Source organism: Pyrus communis, chromosome 15 (assembly GCF_963583255.1).
Source record: "Pyrus communis chromosome 15, drPyrComm1.1, whole genome shotgun sequence".
NCBI lineage: Eukaryota > Viridiplantae > Streptophyta > Magnoliopsida > Rosales > Rosaceae > Pyrus > Pyrus communis.
Genome location: NC_084817.1, coordinates 12182335 through 12197395, shown reverse-complemented (window position 1 = coordinate 12197395; position 15061 = coordinate 12182335). Strand labels below are relative to the sequence as shown.

At 38.7% G+C, this 15061-nt stretch overlaps 1 protein-coding gene across 3 annotated transcripts; it reads left to right on the top strand.

The window, feature by feature from the left end:
- The first annotated feature begins 9142 nt into the window (after nt 1-9142).
- On the top strand, nt 9143-14280 carry LOC137717700 (PHD finger protein EHD3-like). Of its 3 annotated transcripts, none has more exons than XM_068457147.1 (7): nt 9143-9331; nt 9684-9988; nt 10767-10985; nt 11122-11454; nt 12393-12482; nt 12630-12674; nt 13006-14280. In XM_068457147.1, the coding sequence occupies exons 2-7, from the start codon at nt 9749-9751 to the stop codon at nt 13888-13890; spliced, it is 1812 nt and encodes a 603-aa protein (XP_068313248.1). In that variant the 5' UTR covers nt 9143-9331; nt 9684-9748; the 3' UTR covers nt 13891-14280. The 3 variants fall into 3 exon arrangements, with proteins under 3 accessions (XP_068313248.1, XP_068313249.1, XP_068313250.1); XM_068457148.1 differs by lacking the exon at nt 9143-9331 and adding an exon at nt 9428-9492; XM_068457149.1 differs by lacking the exons at nt 9143-9331; nt 9684-9988 and adding an exon at nt 10025-10679.
- The last annotated feature ends 781 nt before the right edge of the window (nt 14281-15061 follow it).

Here is a 15061-nt window from a genome sequence, read left to right as displayed (position 1 = left end):
CGTGGGAAATTGCGCAATCGCTCGATCAGGAGCCGTTTTACTTCTTTCTGAATTTGCCTTTATTGGGAGTGGTAGAGCTCTCGACTGCCCTAGTCTTGACCTGCTGGTCTAAGTTGCTCTTCTACGTACTCGGCTAGTCTATGCCGCGACAGCGGTGTATGTGGTGGATTCTTAGCAGGTGAGGGATTTCGCAGGCTGCTGGTTAAACTTGAGCCGAATTGAGTAACTGCTTATCTCCGCCCTTCATGCTCCCTACTCCGATGTGATATGAAGGATGCTCCTTGCGGGCTTAGCCAAGAATAAACACTTCGCTTAGAAGGTTGCTCATGTTAATTATCGGAGTGTGATCCCAACCGTGAATGTATGCTTATCCGTGGGCCTGGTCGAGAGTGCGCGCTCCTCCACACATTAAGACAGAAGTATACATTATCTCTGGGACCCAATCAAGAGTGTATTCTGCCCAAATACTAGGTTCGTGGCAGGTCGAGTGGCTGTTTGTCGAGACGCTGCTAGAGAGGTTCTTCATTTGCCCTTGTCCTTCTTCGGGACACCGCATCTTCGTGCGTTGCAAGAGCTGGTTCACCAAGGTCGTCTGTTGTGCTAGGACGTTTGTCAACTCTATGACTTGTCGGGACAAGTGTTGTTCGCCATTTAGATTGGAAGAGCTTGGAAAGAATGTTTCTCCTTGAGCAGTGGAAGTGTGGTAGACTCCGGGTGTGAGATTTGAGCTGGGAAATGTCAAATCTGCAGAAAAATATGGTGCAAATGCTCCAGGTTTGATCATCGGTCTGGAAATTTAGAGCTGGGACGGTGAACTAGTCTTGGACCGATTTGGGCTGCTTGGAAGGTCACAGGAGCAGACTGGGTTGCCGGAGCAGGCTGCTCATTGTGAGCAGGTTGGACCACGAGAGCAGGCTGGGCCACAAGAGCAGACTGCTCAGCGGGAGCAGGTTAGCCACGAGAACAGGCTGCTCGGTGAAACCAGGTTGGGCCACGAGAGTGGGCTGCTCGGCGTGTGGCACATGTGGGTGTAAAGTTAGGGCTTGGAGTGACATGGCTTGGGTCATGGTCTTGGTGCTATGAGCCTTGGATGGCACGACTTGGGCTTGCTTTGGTGGCACGGCTCTAGCAGTGGTAACAATGCCATGGACCTCGTTGTGGGTGGCCACCACGACGGTTACCATGGTGGAACATTGTAGTGGTGGTGGTGCCGCTCCCTCTAAGACGTTACTACGTCAACTTAAATCCTTAGTTGAACTTTGCAGTTAAAGAGGTTATGGAGTTAACTCAAATGCTCAAAGATGTGCAGTAGCTCACAAACACAAATGTTAATGTAAATCTAATTGCTTTTGTTCTCATAAAAGTTTGAAATTAGAAAAGTTTCTGCTCTTTCTTCCTCTACCAATTGGTGCTACTATATATATTTTGGTTGTTGTATGGGATCCATCATCTTGTAATTTCAACCATCTAAGCAACATAATCTACATTATTGTATCAAAATAACAAACAATATAATCTGCATGTCACTGCTAAGTACTTATATGTGTATTTTTTATTTTTTATTTTAATTTTTTTTTCTTTCTGAACAAAAATATTATCTACAATGAGGCAGTAGGATAGTGGACTAAGCCTCACAATGAGTTAGCAATAATGTAGTTCCAATTCGCCTTTGATGAGAAACGAAACTAAGACCTCTCACTTACAAGTGAAGAGGAATACCACTAGACCGTCTCCCATTTGCGCATCTTTGTTTGTGCGGTCTATGTGCTGATTATGCACCCTTATGAACAAAAATGGATCCTTTGAGAAGGATGAGAATCTATGTCAGATATGATTCTCTTTCAATCATTTATTACTTAGAACCTTTGACATGCGATCCCTTTACCGCTTGTTACGCATATTGTCAATTTTATGAGACAGTCTTCCAGCTGTTAGGGGAGATAAAAGCGTCACCGTTCTAGAATAATGGTGTGAATTATCATGGATGACTCCTACAATGTCTTATTTGGGTTTCCATATCGCACGGTCTGATTCTAAATCGTGAAGAACCCTAGATCTTCAGAGCATTACTCAAAACTTGTCGGACGCTTTTACCAATCTAGCGAAAGTGACGAGATCACTTACACTAGATGCAAATATACTTGCAAAGATCGATATGCCATACGAATGTCGAATCCTTATCCTAGAAGGATGGAACACCATGAGCACGTTGAGCAGATTGCCCCAACTCATGAATGTGCCGAAGACCGTGGCAGCTAGCCAATCATCTGCTCTCCCCGTATGTGTGGTAAACCCATTGTTTCGAAGGATTCACACCCTTGAAAGAATGTGTGGTAGACCCTTTATTTAATAAAGACCTTTTAAACGTTATAATCCGGACTCGCAAACGGCTTTCGTCTATACGTTCGTGGCAATGATTACTAAGCAAATACTCCAAAAGAATGACTCATACATCTCTCTAAACAATGGCCAACGGAAGTCAAAATCCTTGCCTCTAGGGCATTTTCGTCAATTCATGCTTTTAAAATTTATAAAACGTAAAATTAGGGATGGGTTATCACATAATTTATTGAACAATTATGGAGGCCAAAAAGAGAGAGGAGGTGCGGCATAGAGAAAGAAGAGGGAGATGTGTAATTGTGAAGTGTGTTATATTCCACCCCATTGTGACTTTATTTATAGTAGTAGGGAAGGTTAATTCCTTACCCTAATAGAATTACAACTCTAATAGGATGTTAACTACTAAAGGGAATATTCAAATATATCCATAAATACACTAGAATTTACACAATCACATTCCTAATCTAATAGGACTGCAACAATAAAATCTTTAATGTCAATAAACCTAAAGTAATTGTTTTTTACTTGATTGCTCTATGAATTATAAGTAGTTCCAAATTATGGGCAGGTTGCTCTTACAAGTTACAAGGAACAAGTCGTTGTAATAACCAACAAACATCGACCTACAAAGATTGTTATAGCCACATTAAAATTATTGTTTTAGACATTCATTTTAATTTTGACGGCTTTCACTTAGGGGTGGTTCGGTATGGGATCTCGAATTCCAAACGAAAAATTTTTGGGATGGGAATTTGAAGACCAATCCCAAACCAAAATTTCAATATTCCTGACACACCCTGACCCCGAATGTCTACTAGGACCCCGAATCGAGTTGTGCTGGCCGACACATGGAAGGTGACAAAGCCATAAAGTGTGATAGTGTATAGAATGTGAATAAATTAAAACTTAAAAGTGCTTAAGTACACGAGTGCGCGATGAGCGGGTCTTGACCCATTTCACACGTGATACAGAGTATAGGTATAGTATAGTAAGGTAAGATAATGATTATACCATCATAAGAAGACATCTGTACTGAAAAGTGCCACATCCTCGTTGATACGAACTCTGTTGCTAAAACCTGGAGGGGTGCGAAAATCGAAAATGTGAGTGAGCAAAACAAAAATTTTCAAATCAATTTCCATTACCAAAGGCAGTAACCCCTCGCTGTAACACCTGTATAATTTCCCAGAAAATAACAGGAGTGATTATAACTCAAAACCGTAACCAAAATAACAATCTCACAGCTATGCCATGTCAAATATCTCAACAAGAATAAGTAGCCCAGGTGAAATAAATCAATATGAAATGGTACGTCAGCTGGATCCACCTATTGTGGCCTGTACGGCTGAACCAATAGCTCATCAACATGCTAGCCAGAGTCACCTCACGTGACCTGTACGACTGAATCAATAGCTCATTGACATGCTAGCCAATAGTTTATCAACATGTTAGCCAATAACTCAATAACATGCTAGTCAATAGCTCATCAATATGCTAACCAATAGCTCATTAACATGCTAGCCAATAGCTCAATAATATGCTAGCCAATAACTCAATAACATAATAGCTAATAGCTCATCAACATGCTAGCCAATAGCTCAATAACATGCTAGCCAATAGCTCAATAAGTATACCTGTACACAAGTCACAACCACCTAATGTGGTATGTACGACAGGACTGTGTGTAAATAAATACGCTCAAGTGCTACAATCACGTGAAGACTGTGCGAATAATCGCGGGTCATCTACGAGTCGGAACCACCTATTGTGGTCTATACGACATGATTATGCACCTACCTTGGATCCAAGGTGAGCTCAAGGTACGAGAGGTGAACAACACGTGAAGGATTGTGCCCTGGCCACTGGCGGAAGCACTAACATGAGGGTGCAGGTTTATGAGCTTTAACTGCATTTAATATAACATGTACGACTCATGGGTAACTTGTACGACAAGGTCGGAGTTGCCTAAAACATAAATGTAGTCATGCCATAACTCCATCATTTCAACTATTACCATAAACTCACCTGAACTTACCTGTGTGTCCTGCGTTCACCTTTGCACTTCAAAGCATTCACAATAATTATGTGCAGATAGTATACATATAGATATGTCATAATGCAATCTAATACTCAACCATAACATAGTGTTTCCAAATATATATATACAACATGGCATGAAATTCATAATCTATAATGCCCCACTTCCAAACTATTTATTTTCAGGAATAATTATTGGTGATAAGCCCAACTAGACACTAGTTTAATTAACTATCATTACTTACGTTTCCTTACTTTAGTTTCTTAATTCTTCACACATTGATTTATGACCAACATTTAACCACCAAATCATAAGGTTAAATCTCACATTTTCACCAAGGTCCCTTACATTGCTCAATTCCCCAAACAAGGCTATTATCTCAATTATTTAGTCTCATTTATTATATGGCTGCATCTAACGTCTCGTTAGACTACCTACGTACCCTAAATAGGGATCAATCCATTTGTAGTTCGTACTAGTCTTCCAAAGCATTCACAGAAATTATATGAAATATTCAGTTTATAAACGTTTGTGGAGATGTCAATCTTATATATATATATACACGATAGAAGGGAAAAGACCCACTCACTTTAGGTCAACGCTACAACTCCTAAGCACGAATATCGAGACGTCACGAACGATCCTCACCTAGAACAATTATTCAGTCACATCTCAAAACTCTTATCCATAGACCCATAGTTTACATAAAATACATCCCAATGACGTTCTAGAATGATTTGAGATCCATTGACCAAAAGTCAACCTTCGGTCAAAGATCAACGGTAGGGTCCGCAACCCTACGTAACTGAATCCGGAAGATCCGCATCTCGGATTTCCGATCCAAAACTTCTAAAGATACACATTTAACTTCTAGAACATAATACTAAAGTTTCATTACGATTCAACGGTTGGATCTCCGCCAATTGCCAATTCAAGTGGCGGTCAACGTTTTATTTTACGAACTTACAAATCCAATTTGGGAAGATTCGCACGTCAGATTTCTAATCCATAAGTTTCTAATATCCTCAAATATTACATACCATAATGTATTAAAATTTCGTGATAATCCAATGGTCGGATCATCAATTCATGCAAGGACCTCTTAATGGCCAACTAGGTGGTCAACTATGAAACTATATTAAACATCATAATTTCACTAAACAAATGTCAAATGTGGAATCGGGGCTTCAAAATTAGCCTAGGAAGGTTAGGTGGAGTCTCGTCCCACGCGCCGCCGCGCGTGGTGGTCGGCCACCATGGTTCGTCAGAAAATTCTACTATTTCTAAAAATTCTCAAATTTCACATAAATGAAGATCTCAAAGAGAGGAACAACTTTCATACCTACCACGAAATCCAAAAGTGGACGGAAGATGGTCAATTTTGCCTACGAAACCGGCGGGTGCCTAAAGCTTCCCAGTATCGATTTGTCGTCTGCGGTGGTCCAACGGGGTCAAGGTTGGTTGGGTTTTGCTCCTGGGATGATGGGCTACAAAGCCCAAGTGGTGACATAGGCCATCGCTTTGCCTAAAAAATAAAAAAGGGTAGCTGGAACATCATTAGAATCGTCAACTTTTGTGGCCTTATACTGACACATACAAAGGTTAATTAAGGTGGTTCTTAGGTGGATTTTGTAGAGGGGAATGAGAGCTTCAAGATGGCAGTGGTGGCGTCGAGAAATTCCATCGGAGTTGGCCGGAATCGGCCTTGGAAGTTGGGTGGTCGCAGTGGTGGCGTGCACGGGAAAGCTGGGAGTTTTCTTCCCTTTTTTTCTTCTGATTTCTGATTGGGCTACTGCCCTTTTTCTACCTTTTATCTAATTGGTCCTCCTTAACCAATTAACTAATTTTAAATAACCAACTTCAAACGTTCGTAACTATACCGTTATAATTCGAACTCGCAAACGGCTTTCACCTATGTGTTCCTACCTACGAGTAGTACGTAAATACGCTAAAAGAATAAGTCATACGTTTCTCTAAACAATGGTTAACGAAAGTCAAAGTCCTTGCCTCTAGGGCATTTTCGTCAATTCCCTTGATTAAAATAAATAAAAACGTAAAATTAAGGACATGTTTTCACAATTCCCAATTTTTGGGAATGCTGAAATATTTTCGGTATTTCAGGATGGTTTGGTATTCCCAAATTTCATACAAATTCATATAGCAATTATTCATACCAAGTTAAATTAACATGCAACCAGAATAAAATAAGTAACAAACCCAAAAGCAAAAATATAAGTTACAAACCTAATATGTTCAAAAACTAACAATACAATTTTTTGATTTCGTGTTGAAGAAATAGACACATTTGTAGGAGGTTCATACTGGCAAATGTGGCGATAAAGAGCTATGGTTACTACCTTTGACCACACAAGTTATATTGTTACTAGTAGTTAGCAACAATTAAATGTGGAATAAAACATATATAAATAATATATATATATATATATTATTTATTTTCAGTTCAGTATGGGTTATTGAAAGATTTAGACAATACCGAATCTCATACCAAAATTTTGGGATCGGTTCAGCATTTCATCCCAAAAATTCCGAGAATTTTGGTTTGGGATCGGGATTTTTTTTTGGTTTGGTTCGGGATTTTCGGGATTTTTTTTCTAGCCCTACTTTCGCTCATGTCATTTTTTAAATAGTAAAAATATTTTATTAAGTTTGAAGTGACACCTGCGCTTCCCCCCTAATGCACCTTTCTTTTATCAAATCTCAGGGACTTGGTCTAAGGTCATCTCCAACCGAATGGTCCAGAGGGCCAGAGGGCCGAAAATAACCCGAAAATCGTCTCCAACCGAGGGCTAGGCCAGAGGGCTTTGGAATCTGAGAGGGCTCCACGGAATCGAAGAGGGCTAGAGGGCTGGCCATTTTGTTTTTGCTTATGTTGGATTTCCTGTCGGTTATAACCGACAGGAATTCTTTGAATATTTTTTTTAAACAGTTTTATTATTATTTTTTATTTACAAAAATTTTCCTATAACTTCTATTTTTCATTTTTTTTTAAATTCTATTTTTTTTTCCTATAACTTTTATTTTACAGATTTGTTTCATATTTTTTTTTAAATTTCATTTTTTCCTATAACTTCTATTTCACAAAATTTGTTTCATATTTTTTTTTAATTCAATTTTTTTCTATAACCTCCTAAGCCATTATTGTCACATCCCAGCCCGGGCGAGACCACTTCCCGGGCCCGCTCCACCACCGTAGCACGATATTGTCCGCTTTGGGCTTACCATTCCCTCACGGTTTTGTTTTTGGGAACTCACGAGCAACTTCCCAGTGGGTCACCCATCATGGGATTGCTCTAGCCCCCTTCTCGCTTAACTTCGGAGTTCCTACGGAACCCGAAGCCAGTGAGCTCCCAAAAGGCCTCGTGCTAGGTAGGGATGAGAATATACATTTAAGGATCACTTCCCTGGGCGATGTGGGATGTCACAATCCACCCCCCTTAGGGGCCCGACGTCCTCGTCGGCACATTTCCGGCCAGGGATTAGCTCTGATACCAATTTGTCACATCCCAGCCCGGGCGAGACCACTTCCCGGGCCCGCTCCACCACCGTAGCACGATATTGTCCGCTTTGGGCTTACCATTCCCTCACGGTTTTGTTTTTGGGAACTTACGAGCAACTTCCCAGTGGGTCACCCATCATGGGATTGCTCTAGCCCCCTTCTCGCTTAACTTCGGAGTTCCTACGGAACCCGAAGCCAGTGAGTTCCCAAAAGGCCTCGTGCTAGGTAGAGATGGAAATATACATTTAAGGATCACTTCCCTGGGCGATGTGGGATGTCACAATTATACAACATTAAATTAAATTAAGTAACATGAAACAACATTAAACAATATTAATAACATTAACCAACATAAAAATTATACAACATAAAAAAAAAACATTTAACAACATGAAACTTAAACAACGTTTAAGTTGTAGTTTTTAAATAATAAATTATGTTTGGCCCTATGGCCATTTGACCCTCGGTTGGAGACGTTTTTTGTGACAGGGCTAAAACGAGCCCTCTGGCCATCTGGCCCTCGGTTGGAGACGGAGGCAAATATGGCCCTGTACTGTTCATTAAAATATTAATATCTTGGAGGACCAGAGGGCTAAAACGAGCCCTTTGGCCAGCCCTCGGTTGGAGATGGCCTAATCATGAGGGTAATATATTATCATGGTGACCCTGCTGGGTTGGGTGGCCGGGTTAGCACCCCTTGTTACCTTTGCGAAAAGTTAATACATGAATTGTTTCATTATTCATTATATACGATTCTTGCGAGAGCTGGAAAAACGTCTATGGGTAAACCCTCCCTTAATGTTCGTAATGAAGGTAAGATTGTAAGAGATGATAGTGAAGAAGATGGGGTGGGGAAGTTTGGTTTTTTTCGGTGCTGATTTATAATTGGTTGACGAAATTAATAGGTTTAAAAAGGACTTTTTACATTTAAACTTAACTGAAGGAAAATGAAAATCTCAATTTTAATCAACATTGCTGACAGACTTCACAACATGGTCACTCATTGTGACACTAACTCCACCCTCTTTCTTGGTTTAATACTATCGTTTGTTATAAAAGAATTAACATTGCTGACGAACTTCATAACATGGTCATAAGAAAAAAAAGGTTTTTTCACCATAAGTTTCAATTCAAAATTAGATAGTTACTCATCTCAGGACCACGAGAATAATTTAGCGAATATCAAATGAGCAAGAGAAAAAGAGCTGAATGATTAGTACAAATAAAATCAAGAAAAGAAAGAAAAAAAAACCGTCCGAGTCACAAGCTCTCCCTCTCTCTGTGCTTATGAGTGTTGAAAATTCCCATATAAGAGTAAGAGCAGTCTCATCATACTGAACCAGGTCTCCCACAAGTCACAAACCTCTCGCTCCTCCTCCTCCTCAGATTTTTAGGGTTCCAGTTCTCTTTTGGGCGCTTGAAAACTGTTCTTTCAGGTCAGCTTTCTTCCTTCTCACTCTCTCTTTTGCCCTTTCAGTTTGTTCTGAATTTTGTTATTTGTGTTTTCTGTTTGTTTATTGTGAACTTTAAATTTTCAGTTTGCTCGATGTAAGCAACATATTACGTTTAGATGATTCCAAGATTTGGGTTGGTTTAGGTTAGTTGAGTTTTACATTTATTTCTAAAGAAATTAAAAGCAAGACTTTGAAGTTTCGTATTTTCTTGGCTAGCTATTAAACAATGGGGGATTTTACTGTGGCTGGTTGGTTGTGTATATCTTGTGGCCTTTTTAGTTTTTGGGTATCTGAAATTTTCCTACTGCTGCAAAAATTGGAATTTGGAACGTAGGTGGGTGCTGCGAAACCCTATTTTTCACGCTGTGAAGTGTGATAAAATTAGGGGTTTGATTTGCAATGGGAGTCGAAGAAGGAAACAGCAATGACGATGGTATGGAATCCAATAAAGAATTTGAATGCTTGAAGAGTGAATCCAATGGATTTGGAAATTGTAATGACATTGCCAAAGGCAGCTCTGGTGCAAGTGAGGGTGTTCAAACTTATAAAAGGCGGAGGCAGGCGAGGTTCCGTTGGGATAGCAGGTCACAGGATGATGGGGGAGCTGATGTGGAATCATCGAGTCAATTAGCAGACCAGGTGCTTCCTCTAGCTCTTGCTCTGTGCTAGTATTTCATGTTGACAAAAACCATATTCTTTATTAATACAACAATTTTGTAAAGCAGGTCTGTAGTATTCTAGTGTGTTCGCTGATCTCCCTTCTCCCTTGTAATTTTTTGTGTTGAGTTTTAACAGAATTCGACTTGAGCAATGGTAAGCTGTACTTAGTTTAGACAGAAGAATTAGCTTATGAATCGCATCCTTATGAAAAATTTACAACAAGGCTCATAAATTTTGAGCGCCCAATGAGTTTTTTAGTTTTTTAACTTAGAACAATGAAGACTTGGGGAGGATCACAAAGAGGTTGGGATATGAACAAGTTAACTTAACCATCATTACTTTTCTCATTAACGTATTTGAGAGCTCATTAGGCTATTTAGTGGGCACTGTTAGTAGGAGGAAAATGAGAGATGTTTATTTTTCAGGGATAAATGTGAAACATAGTTTATTGATTGCAAGTTGAATTTTTTTGCTTTATTATGGGTAATCATTTTACTTGAAGCTTTGAAACTGTGATTAAAAATTGGAGCAATGTATGAGCATTCTTCCCTGGATAACGAAGACCTCATTGTGGTACTTTACAATATGGCTAATTTAGCTATGATGAGCTACAAATGTGATGCAATCTACATTGTTCTGGAATAAAAGATTTACGTACACACAGATATATGTATGTCTTCAGTTACCATTCTTGTAATCCAGCCAATTGTACTATTTGGTCCTTGTTTTCCTCATTCACTATGTTTGATTTCTGCAGCGTCTAAAGGAACCAGTGCGCACAGATATACACAATAACTCTTGTGAGCAAGTCCATGTTCGCATGAATAGTTCAGATGCACGTTCAGATAGGCACTGGACAACTTCCGTACTGGAGAACATGTATGAGTCACTAGGTGATGATGAAGGTGGTGTACAAGTGTGCATCCGAGAAGCGATTGCGCATTTTCGAGAGGTTGATCACACAACACGAGTTAAGGTTTGTGCTGCAACCAAGAGTCCATGTGTTCTACATATGATTGTAGATTGACAGGCTTATGGTCATTCCTTTCATACCTTTGAGTTTCAAAACAACATGATTTTTAAATTTTCTGTTATATTTATTGTTTTTGCAGGAATCTAGTCATCATAATGAGGATAGGCACCGATACTGTTTTCTTACACGGTCTATATTGAATAGATCTCAAAATGCCGCCAGCAGGCATTCTGGTGTTATATCTAATGGATCTTCAAATAAATCAAATCATCATACAGTTACTGCGATGTGTCAGCATGCTTTTTATAATGTTTTAGTTTCAGAAAAGTTTGCCTCTTTGTGCAAACTGCTGCTGGAAAATTTTCAAGGAATCAAGGATGACAACATTTTTGACTTTAGTCTTATAAACTCAAGGATGAAAAGGGGAGATTATGAGCACTCGCCTATGCTCTTCTCAAATGATATGCAACAGGCAAGTTGGATAGTCTTATTTTGTAGCTGTCATGATAATGAATGCTTAATTTTTGCTTAATATCATGGTCTGAATGTAATAATATGGTGTGTCAAGATTAGATGGTTAAGTCCGTTAATGATTATGATTCCCAGAATGGTTATGATTTCAAAAGAAATGGCACTTTATATGGTTATCATTTTGGGAATGGTTATGATTGTTGTATTTTCAGAATGCTCTCCATTAACTGGCTGGAGTTGAAGGTATTGGTTGGTGAAACCTGTTTAAACATTATGTCTCTGAATTCAATGTCTGCTGAAAACGCACAGTCAATTGGTTAATCTGCTTTAGTAAGGCGTATCATGTTTATGGAGTGAGATTTACTGCTCTCTACAAATACAGATTTAAAATCCGTCTTCGCGAAAACACTCATTAGCTCCAATTCATTAAAAGGTGATTTCGATAGTAAAATGATTGGGAGGCATGATTGATCTCATCACATGAAATATTTATGAGTGAAAAAGATTCTGTAAATGTAAAGTACCAGAAAGCTATGCATACAAGCAAAGGTTTGGGTATTAGTTTGGACAGTCTTGGCATATTAATGTTCCCAAATAGCGTATGGCTTATAATCTTTATATCCCTGCTTTTAGTTTCTTGCAACGTTTTGGTGGTCGTAAATTTTGTTGGCTAATGTATGTGTCATGGTGAGGCACAGGTACCTGGAGACAGTGATCGCTTGTGGTTGCTTTCCTTTTGAATGACCATCTGTCTGATGCTTGATAGATGATATATGATATATGATTCTGATTTTCTTTTTCTACATGCATGTGAATGGTATACACTTTGGAACTCTCCCACCTGTTTCACTATTTATATGTTAAAGTCTGAATTGTCTTATCATACTCCGTCTTCTTTTTTGTGTCAATTTACATATTCCAAACTTGAGTGTTCTGCAGGTATGGAGAAAGCTTCAAGTGATTGGTACCAACTTGATTTCTCTTGCAAAAAACCTCTCGGATGTGTCAAGGGCTTCTTACAATGAACAGGTTTTGTGATTCAGTTGAGAGATGTCTAGTCCATATACCTGAAGATTTAGTTTATAGAAATCTATTAATTCTAGAAATAACTTATTGTATATTCACTCTCTGGTGTTGTAAGGCTGATCTCACAAATTATTTTATCTGTCATCTCAGGTGGGAGGTTTAGTCCACAATACAATGAAATATGGAAAAAATGAGGTACAAGAGTTTTCTATTGCCTATTTTCCTCTTGCTTACTTGTCACTTGTAGGAATTTGGCCTCTTTCAAGTTTCATGTGATTTGTCGTTCACCAGAAAAAAAAAATAGTGATTTGTCTAATTATTGTGATGAGATGCGTCACCTGACAATGAAAGAATTCTGAAAACAATTTTCTGGGTACGACATGTCTGGCTAAATGCATTGTCATTGTCAATGTACTTTGGTGTCTGGCTAAATGCATCTCAGTTATTATGATTATGATTTTTGTTTTTTAAGGTATTGATCAGCCTAGTTTTTAGGAGTATTCTAACTTTTGTCACTTTAAAACAGTTCTACCCCTTGGGATCTGACTTTCACACTAAACTGAAGCAAACAGAGGATTGTTGTGTGCACAGTGTATGCACTTGCAGGTGCTGCGGATGCTGTGCAAATGGGAAGGATTGTTTAGTATGTGATTCATGTGAGGAGATGTACCATATCTCTTGCATTGAGCCTGCTGTCAAACAGATTCCTCCAAGTTGGTATTGTGCTAGGTGCACTGCAAGTGGTCTTGGATCATCCCATGAGAACTGTGTCGTCTGTAAGAAGTTGAATGTGGCCAAGACTCTAGTTGATGGAGTTGGAGGTGAAAGTGTTGCTACAGACGAAGAAACAGTCAATGAGACAGGTCAAAATTCAAAATTGAGTGCAGATGATGGAATCCAACTATCAGAAGAAAGCAAAGAAATTTGCAAGACTTGTGGACTTGTGGTAAAAAACGGTGAGAGGTTGAGGATATGTGGTCATCCATACTGCCCCAAGAAATACTACCATATGAGGTGTCTGACAACTAACCAGTCAAGATCGTATGGTCCCCGATGGTACTGCTATTCTTGTCTATGCAGAAGTTGTCTCACTGATAAGGATGATGATATGATTGTGCTTTGTGATGGCTGTGATCATGCGTACCACCTCTATTGCATGGAACCACCACGGACCTCTATTCCTGCTGGAAAATGGTTTTGCAGAAAATGTGATGCAGGAATTAAGGCCATACGCAAGGCAAGAAAGGCTTATGATAAGAAAGAAAAGACAGAGAGAGAGAAAGATGAAGGATCAAGGAAAGAAAAATGTGATGACAGGGAATCAGAACAAGGTAGAGGGGGTATGGAGGTGCTTCTCTGCGCCGTCAATACTCTAGATGATGAAGAGGTTATGAAGAGTAAAAAAGAATGAGACAATTTTCTGGGGACGACATGTTTTTGTGAGTAACGATTTTGATTTTTGTAGGTCTATCTCAAGGCTACGAAGTCTGTTAGTTTTCGTTGGAGGCGATATTTTGGTAGGTTATAAATTCTGTTAGATTCTGCTTATTTTTGGATAACTCAGCGAAAGACAAGATACCAAAATGGCTGTAAATTTAGTTTCTTTGTTGCTAAAAGTGCAGTTTAAGAAAACAGCAACTCGGTAAATGATCATTTTAACAGCCAACATTGAACAAACTGGTGGTTTCTACTTTTGTAAGTACTTAGTTTTGAAAGGTATCAGAAAGTAATTTTCGCGCTTATGTTGTAAAATGATGAAAGCTGATAAAATTTCGATAACTAATGGAACACTTTTTGAACATTTTAAGTTTCTTATTGGGTCTTTCTTGTGGTTTTATATTTTGGTACATGAAGCTTGATATAACTTTTGGAAATGCTTCTTTGTACACGAATCTGTTCTTTGAGATTCTGTTTGGTGGACATGGACTGGTATTTCATCCTTACTACAATACTTGTGATTTTTTTTGTTTTTTTGTTTTAGATTTACTCTTTTATATAATTTCGAAGTCTATTTTATTGCATTTTATTTCTTGAAAAGTGTCCATATTATAAGTTTACTGCCGGCCCTTTGGAACCAAATTTTTAGTTTTGGATTGTACTCATCGTTGGTTGTAATATTCTTTGTAATCATAATATTCTTAAAATTGATATTTTTTTTATATGGATGACCTTGTTGGCCGAATCTCCTTAGTAACTTTGGTTTACTTTGTGAACAATTTTCTATGTTCTTGGATTCAAGTCGGTGTTTGTTTTAGTTTCTGGATATGTTAGTGATTTGTCCTCGAATATGAGTTAATTGAACTATGCTTCTCGTGTACATGTGACTAAATTCAATTAACACGTGATTAGGTATGAATGTGGAAAAGAAAGTTGTCTAGATAAATGTGACGTTGGGAACACTAACTTTATATCTAAATCACATCTCTAGCAACGACTTCAAGTCTATATAACTTGATGAAGAGTATTGGTACGCTCCTCATTGTATGAGCAATACTGAATTACCATTATAGAGATATAATCTCCCTGTTTGGGTAAAACGTCGTTGAGTTCTAAGGATATTTGAGAGAACAATAGAATGAAAT

Bases quoted from the DNA above. Each gene is read 5' to 3' on its own strand.
- LOC137717700 (XM_068457147.1), top strand. From the start codon at position 9,749: ATGGGAGTCGAAGAAGGAAACAGCAATGACGATGGTATGGAATCCAAT. The intron at 10,986-11,121 runs GTTTGTGCTGCA...TTGTTTTTGCAG, and splicing joins ATCACACAACACGAGTTAAG to GAATCTAGTCATCATAATGA. The intron at 12,483-12,629 runs GTTTTGTGATTC...CTGTCATCTCAG, and splicing joins GGGCTTCTTACAATGAACAG to GTGGGAGGTTTAGTCCACAA.